Source organism: Siphateles boraxobius, unplaced genomic scaffold, assembly GCF_051911475.1.
Source record: "Siphateles boraxobius isolate OS27281-9 unplaced genomic scaffold, OSU_SipBor_1 66, whole genome shotgun sequence".
Lineage (NCBI taxonomy): Eukaryota > Metazoa > Chordata > Actinopteri > Cypriniformes > Leuciscidae > Siphateles > Siphateles boraxobius.
Genome location: NW_027509193.1, coordinates 5,581,931 through 5,598,548, shown reverse-complemented (window position 1 = coordinate 5,598,548; position 16,618 = coordinate 5,581,931). Strand labels below are relative to the sequence as shown.

General features: G+C 38.8%; 1 protein-coding gene across 1 annotated transcript; it reads right to left on the bottom strand.

Moving 5' to 3' along the window:
• Window positions 1-4,176: 4,176 nt before the first annotated feature.
• Window positions 4,177-15,424, bottom strand: metrnla (meteorin like, glial cell differentiation regulator a). The gene is made up of 4 exons (XM_077211793.1): window positions 15,002-15,424; window positions 10,543-10,931; window positions 5,748-5,807; window positions 4,177-5,048 (listed from the first exon to the last, which is right to left on the bottom strand). The coding sequence occupies exons 1-4, from the start codon at window positions 15,097-15,099 to the stop codon at window positions 4,735-4,737; spliced, it is 861 nt and encodes a 286-aa protein (XP_077067908.1). The 5' UTR covers window positions 15,100-15,424; the 3' UTR covers window positions 4,177-4,734.
• Between the last annotated feature and the right edge of the window lie 1,194 nt (window positions 15,425-16,618).

Here is a 16,618-nt window from a genome sequence, read left to right as displayed (position 1 = left end):
CTTTACCCACAGATGTGGGTATATTTCCATGAAAAATAAAACTCAACCACTTCGAAGAGGTTCTGATGCTGGGAGGCGGGGTAATGAAGCGTGTGGGTTTCTACATCCAACAACCAAACATTTTGACTTACCCTCTCGTAACTTTTGCATCCTTGTGCTTGGACTACAAAATCGCAGCGAGAAATAAAAATGGCGGATTGCTCGAAGTGTTGGGCCGGGAGTCGATGTCCTTATTTGGCAGTTCCGCTGCAAATACTGTGACGTAATTGTTCAAAAAAACGTCATAGAGAATAGAAAACTTGGAACAGGTTGCAAAATATGACCAAAACAGAATATAAAGATATCAACAAAGCACCTGAAGAGACTAATTTCAACTTTTCTGTACTTATAAACACTCCAAATATACAACAAAATGCATTTACGGGCTAAAAAAGTGGATTTAGCATGATATACCCTTTAAACAACAACAACAACAACAACAAAAAATAGGGGGTTGTAATAGTTGCTACACTTGGTTACAGTCAGATTAAGAAAACGGTTTTGGGGAAGGTCATTCTGCAAGACACAGCAACTTTATCATGGTGACAAGGGCATGGGTCCACTTCCCCAGTTTATATATAAGTCTACATAAACAACTAAACATTGGCAATGTGACCTTACATCAAGGTCAGTGTCTAGTTCCAGTGGGAATATCTTATCCAAAAACTCCAAACATACTTCACAATGCGGTCGGGATGCCCTTCGACAGAACGTCGCCAGCGAGACGCTCAAATCGGCTGTGCAAATGGACAACCACACTTCTCTCCCTTTCTTTTCTCTTCCACCTCGTAGGAGAGAGGGTTTGCTGCACCGCAGCGTTGTCATGGAAACACTGTTTGCATTTCCCAGTGAGCGATTCCAGAGCTGCTGCCGTTGGACTGGAATTCAGACTCTCCATTGAGCGCAGAACAGCCTGCAAAAGCAATTGTCTATTTGTGGCCACTCACTGAGAGACATTATGGGTGTGCTTCTGTCAAAAGTGAAACAAAAAGAGATGGAGAAACACAAAACTCTTCGAGGACCGAAGTAGGCCTACTTTTAAACTACATACTTATTCGGTGTAATACTGAATGTTGAAAAAGAAGCTCTGAAAAAAAACCACAAGCATCTTGAATGGTCAGGTCCGCAGTCCACATGGCCCGCTCCTCCATTTTGTGTGGCATCACAGGGCTCTATTGAAGCGTCTCGCTCTCTCAGACCGGACCAGCTCGCACAAAGAGCCCTTTCAGTCTGACCTTGACTGAGCGCCTCCCTGAGCACCACAGCAACCCGTGGAGAGGAATCCGCTCCAGTCTGCTTCCAGTGAATGATAACTCTCCTGTAAGGCTCGAAAACCTGAAGTAATGCATTTCATATGGAGCTCAACCAATAGACCAACCACCAACACCAGCGTGAAAGCCTGATATTTCTCCGAGGGAGTCCAGACGGAAGTGAATCCACACACAATGCTCAACGGATGAAGCTTGTTATGCATCATGTTCTTGATTTAATAATAATGGGAGAATGGGAGGTTGGTTAGTTAATCACGAACATGAGGCCGGTGAATAATGACAGAGGCATTTTGTTGGAGAAGGAACTATTTACGAAATGTTTGAGATCATCTTGCAGAAAGTCCAACATTTCAGTGTCCCCCGACTACTAATCTTAATAAGGTGGATGATTGGTGTAAATTGTACCTATTATTATTTAAACATGCAAATCAAACAAGCTTATGAAGAGTAGAACTAAATATGTATATAAAAAAGTCTTTTTATAACAAAGTAAGGACAATTTACCCAAATCCTCCAATTCAAACGTTTGAAGCTATTGTTATGATCCCTCTAATTTTTTAAGCAGTGATTACCAAGCGTCACTATTGTGCTTGCTCATAATTTTGGGGTCGAAATTTAAGCAAACCAGGGAATAGAAATTAACTTGTTCTGAGCATTTTTAAGGTATGAACAACAAAAAGAGCCATAACTCCAAAAGTTTACCCTGGAAACCTTTGGTTTCATGGAAAACATCATTAAACATTATCATAACCTCACTAAACAGTATTAACCGGTGTCCTTTAACTGTCAGTTAAATTTATATATATATATATATATATATAGACCTATGGTTGGTCTTGTTTTAAAGAAGACATTTGCCAGATTAATTGTAGGAGTGTAGAAATTATGAAAGTGAAACAGAAAAAAAGTTATATAAGTTTGAGTTTATGAACATGTGCATGCAATGTAAAAATATAATTATTTATATTTTATTTAAAATATTTATATTACAAAATATATTTTACTCTAAAACGGCAAGAAAACGAAAGCCAAAAATCTGAACAAATTGTGTTCCAAATTTTAGGTTGATATTTCAAAAAATGAGCTTTCAGTAAGATATTATTTGGGTGCGGTAGCAAACTTTTTCACTAGATGTACACCAGACTCCATCACTGCCCATATAAGGTCGCCTCCATTTTCATATATGTTTTGAGTGATCTGAACCATGTATTTCCATAATTTTAATACGATTTCTGAAGTAGACATCCTATTCAAAAGTAGAATGGGTGGTTTGGCAGTATTTGATTTGAATTCAACATCTATTAAATGCATAAAAAGAGCACATATGTGCGTTATACCTCGCAGCCGCATCACAAATCGAGAATCCACATTTTTTTTCTTCATTATTTAAAACATTTTCAGACCTTTTTTTCTCATACAATTGAATTGGTGTTATCTTTTGAACTCTTGGCATGAAAACAAATTGAGGTTTCTTCCAATCGTTCATGTTTATTGCTATTTCAAAATAAAGGCCTAAACACTAATTAATATGAAATATTCTTGTTGCAAATTGATAAATTACTGCTCCTCTGTAATTTATCTTAGAAAACAGCCACCAAATATGAAAACTAGAGATTTTAAGCTTTCAAATGATGTATAGTTTCTCAATATTACTTTAGGTTTTTACTAAGATATTATTGTTTTAAATATATAATGGCAAACATCCCACCTGTGTGACGGTGACAGTTATTAATTTGAATGCACTGACACTTTTGGATGAGAACTCAACTTAGCTGGATGATGACATCACTGTTTTCTGCAGAGCTGCTTTATAGCTGAAATGAACTCATTACATAACTGATGTACTATACAGTTATTGAACGGAAATGAATCAACACTGAATTGATTTCAACTACAGGTGAATCTCGAAAAATTTGAATATCGTGCAACAGTTGTATTTCAGTAATTCAAATTAAAGGTGAAACTAATATATTTAGTATATATAACTATATGTATGATTATACTTTTCAGAGGGCCGACTTTTCTGTATTTAAAATCCTTTTTTTTATTGATTTCATGTAATTTTCTAATATTTTGAATTTGGGGTTTTTCATAAGCTGTAAGCCATAATCATCAAAATTATAACTTTTGCACTATAATTTTTCGAGTTTCATCTGTAAATTATGAATGTTTACTATTGTAAACAGCAGAATTGAATTCTGTTTGCATCATTGAATCATTATTTTCCTGTTTATGCTTGTAAAGCTGCTTTTTTGAAACAATCTGCATTGTATAAAACGTTTGACTTTAAAAATGTTTTCACTCATTTGAAAGGGCGTTTGTTCCCGTTTTTGTTTAGAGTCAGTATGACTTTCTTTTTCTGTGGAACAAAATTAAGATCTTTTGAAAAGTGTCTTATTTTGGGTCCAGGATATGTTGTTTGGACTCCACCGACTTCCAAAATATCTTCTTTTATGTTCTCACAGAAGAAAGTAAATCTTAGATGGTTTTGGAACGACTGAACTATCCCTTGAAGCGTATAATTTATTCAGCCCCGTTTGTACATACACATACATGAATGATACCTCAAATTGTGGGGGTTTTAGGGGAGATGTGTGATATTACTTTTCTATGCAATCTGACTTATAACTTTCCCCTGGTGGTTGATAAAATTAGTGTGAAAAACATAATCTCTCCCAGTTTTGCAGAAATGACTCAAGAATATTCAGAATCCAGATTTGGGATTAACCCTTTGTTAAAATCCTAGTAAGCAACCACCTAAGAACTACAGAGAACAAGTACATGATAAATAATTTTCGGACACAGTTCATAGATTAGGTTGAAAACTACAGTGACCACGAGTGAGCAAAATAAAACAGACACATGATTTAATTCCAAAGAGAAAAAAAAGAACTTTAATCCTTGGAAAGACACACTTGCAATTGAACAGCCTGAAGACAAAACACAGGCAGGAATTGCACTTAAAATTTTCTTAAAAAATAAAAAGCAGGCTTTTTCTTCAATATATTTCTGTCATAGAAACAACTGCAAAACTGTACAACAAGCTTTTTACAAAGCATTTGGGACTTCCGTTTCAGAATGTTCTTTTCACATTTTACACATTCAACAGCCAGGTCTGCTACATTGTGACCGCAAGAAAAAGAAAAAAAAAATCTGAAAATATCAGTCTTAAGACATGTCAGGAGAATTCGGCATTGGCTTAGTAAATACAAGTCCAACTTTAGTTGTTTTTGCGGGATGTTTTAAGAGCACGAGTCGCGTCTCAGGGAATGCTGGGACAGCAGGCAAGAGGTTTCTGCACCGATATTGCAGTCTATACGGACCTAAACCTCTCCTGTCTGCAGACACAAACAGAGACAGACAGCTGCTCGCAGGGTCACAGTTCCTCGTAACGGGGCGGACCGTCTGGTTTCCTGGAAGGAATTCAGTCTGTGTCCAAATGACATGGGTTGGTCCCTCGCTGCTGTGCGTCCTGATACACCCTGAGGAAGTCCTTGTACCGTGGAGCGCAACTGAGCCAGGCCTCTCCAAATCGCACCGTCCCAGTAAAGAGGAACTCACCATCCCCTGGTTTAACCCCGCACTGGCTGGGCATCTTCACAAAGCCCGTCCAGCGTTTGGCCCGGCCGCCCCCAGACACAAACACTTGAGTCTTCTGTCTGTATAGGCGACTCAGGGACACGGTCACAGAGGTCTGGTCCTCTTCCTCTGCCACACCAAGAATATTCCCCCGTGCCACTGTAGAGGAGAGAAATAAAACTACATAAGACAAACATAGTTGGTGGGATTTCTCCATATTGATTGCCTTATGGGATATCCCTGGTCAAACAAACCTCAAAGAATGTGAATGGGATTCCCATTTGAACTAACACAATAGGGAACCCATCCTAAAGGATCTACATTGGAATTTTCTCTTAACATAATTTTGTATTGTGAAACATTATTGATTCCAACATAAAACAAAAAGATGTTCCAAATATGCCCATTATGATACTAACAGCATAGGACACCTCTTTAGGAAATCAACAGGAATTGTAAGATTTATTTTCAGGATTTTAAAGCAATGCAAGTTTCGATAAAGAAGACGTAATGAGGGCTGATATGATTCAGAGATATACATAATTAATGTTATTAAACTAACAAGATGAGTAAAGTTAACAAACTCTGATGTTGGCTAGAGAAAGCCTAGCCGATAGATAGATAGAGAGATAGACAGACACATAGACAGACGGATAGATGGATAGATAGACAGATAATAGAATTCATGTAGCTTAAATAGTGGCAGGTGGGAAAGATGCTTTAGGATTGTTTGCCAATTATAATTTAAATTTAATTGTAAACTTAATTACGAAACATGTAGGCATATATTTAGAATTTTAACTAATATATGATCATTAAAAACATTAAAAATTTCTTTAAAGATGTGGCTCGTCTTACCAAAGTCACTGGTGCAAACGGCTAGCAGGACCTCCGTGTCTGTACAGGGTTGGCAGGGTGCTGTGGAGATACAGAATTACAAAATCAGACCAAACAAACACACACTGCTTGATGATAATGCAACAGAACAAGAAATAACCATCACATGTGCAGAATGTAGCATGTTATTTTTAGAAATCCGTCTAACAAAGCAGAACACAGATCTACATCTACACCCGCCACGTGCTCCCAATACACATTGGACCTTCAAAAGACATAATTAATTTCTGCTGCAGATTTATTGAGCGTGCAGAAGCCGACTTTATCGTCACGGCTGGTTGGCTTCTAACCAAACAGAGATGTTGGGGGGGGGGGGGGCCTGCAAGAAAAGGCTCGTCATTAAAAAAACAAAAACATCTGTATTTAACCACCAGGACGTTGTGTTGGTGGAGAGGAGGGGAACATCTCAACCCTTCCCCCTCTAGAAAAACACTGACAAACACACACAGTGTCCTCACACCCCAACACAAATGAGATCCAGCTGAGAACAACTCAAACCTGGAGCAGCGACTGCAGGGACTAGAAGCTCTGGGTACAAAAAAAAAACTAATAGAGAAAGAATCATTCAGAGGAGCCAACACTGCACAGCACTTCCACCTGAGCCAACAACCTAGGGTGCGTCGAACACTTTGTACAATTTTACAACCCATAGCGACACATGACAAGAGAAAAACACTCCCTCGCTTTCAGGTCGCCGCAGAATCTTAAGACGGCTACAAAGCAATCAGCAAAACCTAAACACTGGCAGCACCGTGTCGTCTTTGATCGCCGTGTTTTCTCTCTCCAAATAAATCAAGCTCTGGGGTCATTACGGCCCCCACGTCCAGATTTAGTCCAGCACGCCTGTCTGGAGGGTCTCAAGCCCCCCAGGCTTGCAGCAGAGCGACTGGTTGATTCAGGTGGCTGGGTGAAGGGTTTATTGGTGTTTTACAGGTTTATGGGTTATGGTCTGTTGGGTTGGGCAGGTGTGTCAGTGGACGTTGTCCACATCTACCAGACAAAAGTTTAGTTGTCTAGTAGTGCAGGTAGATTGAGGGGCTTCAAAAAGATTTTCAAAATGACGTTTTTCCTGAAGTAAATGTGAGTGGTGGTTGGCCAAAACTCTGCCGCAATGCTAGGAACTTGTGGGTGGCTCACAGAGCATTGCTATGTGGTTTCTCAAGGTGTCCTGGCTTATAGTGATATCGCGATGCAAGGATACACTGGTCCCTAGCTGTAAAGTACAACAAAATTGTTATAAAGTGTCGTATATTGTTATGGAGTGTCTATTTACACCATTTACCTTGTTGGCAGAGGCTATTTATGTTAACTCCGCCCCCTGACGTTTGGTGGGCCAGACAAAATTACGGAAGACGCTGGAATGCCAACAGTAGCAATAGTGTAGGGGTAAGGCGTGTGGCATAAAGTTGTCGCAAATTGACCCAAGTTCGAATCCGCCCTTTGCCGAATTCACTCAACTCCCTTTTCCCATCACATATCAGATAGGCGTTTATTTTTACTAAAAATGTAGAACATATTCGAAAAGTGGAAATAAAGGGTTCTAACGTGTTTAATAATCAAGTGTTTATCGGTTAGGGGTAGTTGTAGGGATGGCTTTATCGTCCCAATAAGGCGGCATCCATTTAAAACTTTTAATAAATATAGTCATTTACACTCTGTTATCATTGCATACCGTTTAATGTACAACAACACTGAGGTGGAAATAGTATCTGCCACTATTTATAAATATAAATAGCATAACTACAATTTGCACTTATTGCAAAGAAAATACTGATATTTTTACATAGTGTAAATAGAATCTCTCTCTTTTTTCACTTAGTGTAAATAGCACATTGATTAGAAAATGCTGCTATTTTCACAGTGTAAATAGAATCTATTGCTTTTAAAACCATGTAAATAGCATCTATCGCTAAAAATATGCTACTTTAATTTTGTGTAAATAGAATCTAGTTGCTCTTTACACAGTGCAAATAGCCGCATCCATACTGTTATGAAGTGTCATAAAAAGTACATAGCGTCTGACACCCACTCTACACTGGAAGGAAGTAGCAAAAAGAGTGACAAAATGTCATAAACCCTCATTATAAAACTAAATTGCTCCCATTACAAATCACTGAAGTATTTGCACTGCAATAGCCGTTTACAGTGTAGGCTAAATAATTGTTTAGAAAACTATCAATCTAGTTTCAATGCTTATCAAGCTTGCTTCCAGCGTAGATTTGGTGATAGCAAAGACAGTTGTTTCTTTGAACCTGGCCCTTCAGCTGGCCCGGTCAAGTCTGTTGAGGAGTTGTGGGTGAGGACAGCGGACCAAAGGTCGCCCGATGTTGCAACACAAGGCGAGTCGCATCACCAACAGGGCCAGAGGTCATCCAGGAATCAGCTTCGCAACAGCTGGCAAACGCCAAAGCGGGTGATCTTTCAGAACGCTAGGCTTCGCAGAGTTTTGATGTGAAGCGTTAACTGCTGCCAGCGCTTGCGTCCTGAACGCGAAAGCTGGGCTTGGAGCGCAGATGGGCTTTTTCAAAAGCTTTGCGGCGACTCACATGCAAAAAGTTGAAACGGAACCGCAGGAATGGGCTGGCATCTGAGTCCGCAGCCCTCGCTGCCCCACATTAATGCAACGCTGCTGGGATCACAACCACTTCACACGCTGACAGGGTGAAAGGGGGAAGATAGTGTCCCAGCTACATCTGGTCCCCCCCCTCCTGCATTCCATGCTAATGCAGAAAAGATTCATATACCACTGCCTGCATCCCAACCACTTCAGAGAGGCGGAACAAAAAGTAATGAAGGAAAAAGTGAGGGAGGGGAAGCCAGAGAGACAGGGGAAAAGAGGAAGAGGAAGGGAGTAGGGGAAAAAAATGGAGATAATATGTCCTCCCAACAGCTGGTCTAAGACACATTCCACAGTGATGGAAAGCAACTCAATTCCAGCACAGCAGGTCAGCATTCACGAGGTGAACGCAGAGACAAAAAAAAAAAAAAACACAAGCTCGGAAAAAGGAAAACAGGTCACCTTACAGATCTACCCGCTCAGATCGCTGAAATCACAAGCAGGCGAACACTCAAGCTTGACAATAAAGGACACATTAAAACGTGTGTAGAAAAGTTTGTAGAAAAATTTGACTGCCCGTTTTCTGGATGTAGTAAACTGTCCAACTCGCAAATGCACTATGGTGGTATTTATTGACAGTGACCAAGTATGAAATATCCACAAAGTGCAAAGTATTTACACTTTAAGGATCTTTTCAATGCTTCCTACATCCTAGTATATTATAATATATAAAGGAAAAGGGTTTATAGTAAATTGCAATAATGCCAAACAGTCCCAGAATACAGAAACCGTTTAAAGTTACTCAGATTTCTGTAGACATGGTTATTGTAAAAGCAAACTAAATGCTGTTTATCAGAGCAAAGATTTACATGGCAGCTATGAACGTGTTACCCTTTAGGGGGAAAACACACTGAAACAATACTTTAGCTTTGTTTGGGAGAGGAAAAACAGACCTGTTATATGACATATCAACTTTGCTTTAGGCCATTCAGTTTCAGCAGGTGCACTGCTTGAAATTTAATTTCTGAAATGAGGCTGAATGTTTAACATGGTTTTCCGGAGTAATAGACAGATAGAAGCTACGGGGCGCTCGTGGCGTCTCAGTTTGAAACCCAAGCCACAAGTCCTGAATAACAAGGTATTTAATCACACGGCAAACAAGGTTTAAATCAGTATCACTTTCCAGTATAAATATGAGCACAGATCTCAGCATCACAGAGGGGTGGATGTTTCCTGAGGTAAAGATATCATCTGTTAATGGGCATGAAAACATTGGCTACGGAGAGTGTACTTTTTAAAATAAACAAACCCTTGGTATTGCGTGCATTATATGTGTACCCAAAAACCACGGAGTCACGGAAAAGTAATAACGCTTTTTGCTGAAAAAAGCTGCAATTGAATAGAATTTCAAAAGAAACTCTTCCAAATTCAGAATTCATTAAAGAACCCAGAAAAATATACTTCATGGTTTCCACAAAAACATTAAGCAGACCAACTGTTTTCAACATTAATAAAAAAAAATTCTTGAGCGTCAAATCATTATATTAGAATGATTTCTGAAGGATCATGTGACACTGAAGACTGGAGTAATGATGCTGAAAATTCAATTTTACCATCACAGGAATTAATTACATTTGGCAAATTATTCAAATATGGTTACAATTTATTTTGATAGTCCACTTTAGAAATTCTACTTACTCTAAGTAACAACATCTCAACTAACTCTCATTAATTTGTAACTTATTGTCAACTAACTCTCATTAGAGCATTGGTAGACTGTTAAGTTAAGGTTTGGGTTCAGGTTAGTAGAATAAGTTGACATGTAGTTGCAAAGTTACTTATAGTCAGTAGAATGTCTAAAGTGGACTATCGAAACAGTGTAACTTCAAGAGACCCGTATTTTTATTTTTTATTACTGTATTTGTGATCAAATAAAATGCAGCCTTGGTGAGCATGAGAAACTTCTTTCAAAACCACAAAAAAAATCTTACTGTTCCATCAAAGAATCCAGGAAATCAAAATTTGGCTTTTTAGCTGATGTCTGTTGGCTTTGAGGCCATTTTCTGTTAAATATTTTTTCCCCAAATACAACTCCTTTAATTTGACGGAAAAAAAAAATTCTGTTTGAGAAAACACATCACACATGAAAGAAAACTGTGCTCGTCAAGGGAGTCTTTAAAGATCAAGAGAACATCATACCAGATAATGACTGTGGATCAGCTCCTGGTCTGTGGTTGACCAACTCGTACTGGAAGGCTGTGATTTTTCGGCTGATGTCCCTTTGAGGCACTGCCTCGATGAAGAGCGCTCCGTCCTGGATGCTGAAACAGTGCACTCTTCCCTCTGCCTGATCTTCCTCATTGAGGAGCAATCGCAGTTTTCCCAGCCGGTCCAGGTAGATGTGGGTCCCGCTGGACTCCGCAGAAGGTTTGATGCAGACGGAGAGAAGAGACGCCGCTGGGGACAATGTGTTAGGCCGCAGGTTGACGATGATGGCCCCTGTGGGGTACAGCCACTCCAGGAAGCCCTGTGCGCAGCGGAGGTACACCTGTTCCACATCCCGCGTGTGTCCCTCATGGGTCAGACCACTACAAGAAGGCAGAGAATGGAGATATAAGCTCTGATTCCAGGATCTACCCTACTTTAAATGGCAGGATCCTAACTGAAACTCAACCCCAAAAGTAACATAGGCTGCTCAAAACTCAAATGAAACATGAGAACCTCCAACTCACAACTGATTCCAATAGATTGTGATGTTAACATGAAGCGAACATTCTAATAAGCATACAAATACAGCTCACACAAATTAAATTAGGTGATTGCCAATGTAATGCCAATATACATGATAAAACACAATTTAAGGAGGCAAATAAAATTGGATTAGATTAACAGATTAAAAACAGAATATAGAATATGGTCTGCTTTTCTGTACATAGTAGGCTATGCTTAATTAGTATGGAGTGTATTGAGTTGAAAAATATAATTTATTGCTTTCAATATCAGTCTAATGCATTAAGCCATGTTGGCATTTCAGAATATCCCCGAGGACGGGGGTTTCGTGACATTATCACGTACAATAGAAGTCCCATTTTATTAGCTAGGGCGCCTACCAATAAAACGGCTCCTTTGAACACCCCCGCTCCCGCCCCCCTTTCTCTCTCGCCGTCACTGAGTTGCAAGATAGTTTTGCATCTATATATCCCCAAAAGAGTAGCAAAAGTCAAGGTGTGAAAGTGTAGTGACAGATTTGAGAAGTTGCAACTGCATAATTTAAGTTGCACTGCGAGTGTGAATGTAAGAATAAGTGCAACTTTACTACAATTTTTTGTCTGTCATTGTGTTTTTGTAAGTGGCATTTTATACATTTATGACTACTTGTCTGCAGCTTCAAATTCAGAATACATGTTTGTGACTATTGTATGCCACGATATACATGAAAATCGTGTCACTGTCACTTCTTCTGTTTAATTGCAAGTTTAAAACATAGAATAAAAAACAAACTAAATACTGAAACCAGTGCAATGATAGATCTGTGTGATCCGTTCAGGCAAGGCTAATTTAACATAGAGTACACAGTGAATATGATATTTCTCAGTACTGTTAAAATAATAGTTCCACTTATGACCAAACAGAAAAAAAAGCCAAATACAATGCATCAGCCAAGGCAATATTTTGGTCGACCAATAGAGCAGATAAACTCAAAATATGGGCCAACATATTGGTCTATCAATGGAAAAGTCTATTTTTAAACAAATTAGTCTCTTTTTATCAAAACAATTCAGTACTGCATGAAATAAAGTTAAAATTCATGTTCAAATATAGAAAAATCAAGTTTTTACTGTTGTTTATATATCCATGTGGTGTTTTTAATATGCTTTAAGACAAACCATTTGCAAATTCACGTCAACACCATTGCTGAGTATTTTCTCCTTAAAACAGCAATGAACCAAACACTCTTAAAAACGCGGTTTGAAATAGCTGGTTTCTGACGTCACAAACTACCTTGTAACCAATCAAGTCAACCAATTTGGCGGGCCTAATTTTCATATTCATAGAACCACGTATACTAAATGAGGCACGGGTGTAGAGTTACATTCAAGCTATTTTAAGGCATGAAGAAACTTTTTTCCAAGGATAAAACATTTAAATATGTAATTTTGGTGATCAAAGATGATTTTTAAGGGATAAAATTATTGACTACAGGGGGACTTTAAATACAATCATATAATAAAAAAAAACATAACCCATGTCCCTTTCGACTTCATGAAGGTATTGTGTTCACTAAGAGCAATCATTCTGGGATTGGCTTATCCGTGAATTCTGCCAAAACAAATGATTTCAGAAGGCAGCATAATTTTGTTGGCTACTGTCTGGAAGCAATCACATGTTGCCTTAAAATACAGGAAGAGAAATGGCAGTTCACTAAGTTTTGGAACAGGTCAGTAGTCAAACATCAAACATTGTGAAGTATTACTTATCTAATTCTGCCATTGGACTTATATCTGGCAAATTTTAACAAACAACTATGTAGATTAAACAAAGCAAACGGCTGCATCTCACACCAGGGTAATCATCTAAATAAGGATGGTTGGATCTTCTATCAGTGGCCTTTAACGTAAAACACAGCAAAGGAAACTTCAAACATTGGGGCGATTTGTTCTGAAAAGTCTGTGCCAGAGTCGAATCCAAAGCTGAAGCTCATATGAAAGGAAAGCTTTACTCCGAGCAGGAAGAATGAAGTTAATGTCTTTTCACACAAGGTGTTAAGACCCACGCGCAAGGCTTGCTGCATGACCCGTCACGTGCAGGCATGCGCACACACATACACATTAACCGTCTCTCATTTTTCTTCTCTCCTTTCCAACGTTTTGGCAAGATCCAACACTGGGCATACTGCCGTGGGTAGGATTTTTGAAGCGCAAGTCAATGGCTCCTAGGACACGCAGGCCTCTCCGCAGACAAGTGCAGAGACAGTAGCCGAACCCGGAGCATGCAAGTGCAAATGCAGGTCACGCAGTTGAACCTCCCCTCGCTTTCAACTCCTCAAAACGACGAGGATCTGCATCTCCGGGCAGCAGTCCTGCTGCTGTCCAACGGCCACACAAAAAAAGACTCTCTCCTCTACTTTTAGACATCATCTGCGGTTCTGCGCCTCGAGTCTGTGGCCTGATGTCAGTTAGGCAGAAAATGAGCCATCTGCTTCTGAACCCTCCAGCGGTTCTACAATCTGAGATGAATTTGGGGCCTGCTGCAGACCCCAGATTAAACTCTCACCAAAATGAGAGGTGAGGACCCAAAACTCATGTGGAGCCTGGGGTGACATGTGCGGAGCTGCCCTGTCCTCGTTTATAACGGCTCCTCTTTAATTAAGAGCGTTTGAAATGCAGCTCTGCCGTAATGAGAGGCTGAACTAAAACCTGGCAAATCTACAGCAGATTATGGCTGCCCGGTCCGAGTACAGCACAGTCAGCCTATTTACTGTAAAAAGACTTCACAGTGAGCCAAAATGTGTTATGTTTAAGGATTTTTTTGAAGGAAGAGAGCTATTGTTGAGGAATAATAACAAGCATTGTTATGAGATGAAGTTATGTGGCAGAGAAATCTATAGCATGAACTAAGATTTATCGGCGATCAAAACATATTTCACATTTAACTGCACATTTACATTTAAAAGCCAAGATGACCAGATAAGATTAAACTAAAAGCTTCTCAGTTTTCTAGAAAATGTCACAGCCGGTGTGAGTGTGTATAGGCAATAGTTCATTAACTCAAGAAATGTCTAAACAAACAAAGAACAGAGTGATTTGCATATTACACATGAGAGATTAATCTGGGTTAGGTCAAACCAGTGAGCAGAAATGAATCACTCATCAGATAGTTTCTGCTTTCAGGTTATGCCAGTGAGGTTCAACATACAGCAGGACAGAATAACAAGACTACACACTGTAAAAAAAGTTGCTGCTCTACATTAAGTACAATCAACTTGGATGTTTAAGTCATTTAAACTTAAATTACATTAAATTTATTCATTAAAAAAATTAGTTGAATCTTGTTTAACTTATAAAAAAAAGTTGAAAATTGCTTAACTTATTTTGATCATTTGAGTTAAAGCAATGTAAAAACATATGTGGTCATAACTTATTGATCATATAATTTGTTACAGTGTAAATCTGAGTAAGGAAATCGAAACTATCCAGACCAAGAGAACAGTTTATGAGTTGAAAAAATAAGAATATAATGATAAAATGGTTATTAATACAGTCAGCCAGATGCAACAACCACTACCACTCATAAAAATATCAAATATCCTACTAATAATGGGCGTGATAAAAAAAATACAATTACCCCACTGTTAAACATACCTTTAATAGCCTACTAATGATAGACAACTACTGCTCATACTGAGACTTCGCATACTGTAATAATATTAATCATGATTTAAAGTTAATATTCTACTTGTTTTAATATAAAAACGTGCACGTTTTAATTTAAAACAGCCCAACAACAACATCAATTGACATCTACAAATTCAATCTTGGATTTTAAATAATTAAACCTCCAACTGCAATTTACTCATTATAAATTAATTTTACATTAGTAAACGAGTAATAAGGGCGCACTTGTATAATACTAAGTAAATGTTTAAAGCGTATCTCACCTGCCCCTCCAGCTGCACTGGTCGCTTGAGTACTGGGAGCGCGCAATCCTACACAGAAACACAAGCGACAGAAAATACGCCAAGAACGGCGAGAGCATGTTTGTCCCACCGCTGTCTACTTCTCCTCCAGCGCGATACTATACAAATCTGCTTTGCAGGTAGGAAATTTAACAGTCCAGCGTCAGTATTTGCACTACATCGTGTTTTTCTTCAGTATCGTTTTACTTTCTCACCCGTGATTTACTCAAGAAGAGCAACTAAAGCCGAGAAGCGCGCTCGCTCGCTCACTCATGTCGCCCGCAGTGAGTACTCGAGTGAACTGAAGACGGCGTTGAGGAATCCGAGCAGTGAGAGACGCTCAATGAACTTTGAAGAACGCGCATGCGCAGTCATCAGCTATAATCAGCAGCGCTCTACTCCACTGGAGGCGCGTTCCTCAAGAGTTCAATGAGTGGCTCAGCTCGGATTCCTCTGCGCGTCACCGCCAGCTGACTGACACAGGACGCATGCGCAGAAGTACTTCAAGACGCTACAATTTTTCTGGCTCATTTGTTCATTAGGCATTGCATATATTACAGCCTAACAAAGAATTGGAGATATTATTTATTTCTAAATACGTCAAAGCAAATGTACATTGCGGTCCAAAAGTCTGCGAGACTACTTGTATGTGCTTGTCACCAATCAAAATGGACAATTCCTGTTTGTTTTTTTTTTTTTGTTTTTGTTTTTTTCGTTATGGAATATTGCAGTATTTATTATAAATGATTTATCCATGTACATCATTATTTTTTGTTTATTCCCCTCCCTCTTGCAGCAAAATCCTTTTCTCTTTTCTGATGACGTGTTTACTGGCGCGAGGGCGGGACAACTTGTCAATTGCATGACATCTCACAGCAATAGCAAACCACAACCATCCAATCATCCAATCAATTCCCCATTGACAAAATCAAGTCCCGCCTTACATTTTCTTGTTCCAGAAACCATATAGAAATCAGTGGGGAAATAGATTACAGCTTATTTTTCATGCCGACTTTAATATAAAATGCTTGTATTTTGCTTTATTTTCTAGTTTAACGCAACATTATTCAATAATAATTATATTATCAGCATGAAAATATTAATAAATGTTGTTTTGCACAGGAATTTACATGTTTGAACATGAAGCATGTAGGCCTATACATATGAATAAACATTCAATGGAAAATTAACAGTGATTCTAATAACATTATAGGTGTTGTATTGTAGAACTATGAAGAAAAGGAAGCTTGATAAGACAATTATGTATTTAAAAAAAACTCTTACCCTCAGTAAGGTGTGTAAATCACTGCTATGATCATGAATGATGCCTCAAAGCTTTTTGAGGACGCTCCATTTAATTCGAATCCAGCCTACAATTTTAACCTGGTGACTGATAAACAGACATAAAAAATAAAAAAAACGCACAGACATGAAGTAGCAATATCTAGGGACCCAAATATCAGAGCCTTGGAGGTGGGCTCTATTGACTTGGGTCAGTTACACTCAAAACACAATAGCATAATGGCAACAACTCTTCTACATGTAAGCACCACTCTTTTTTTCCTAAGAAAACATAAGAATCTAGTTTTTCACATGAAA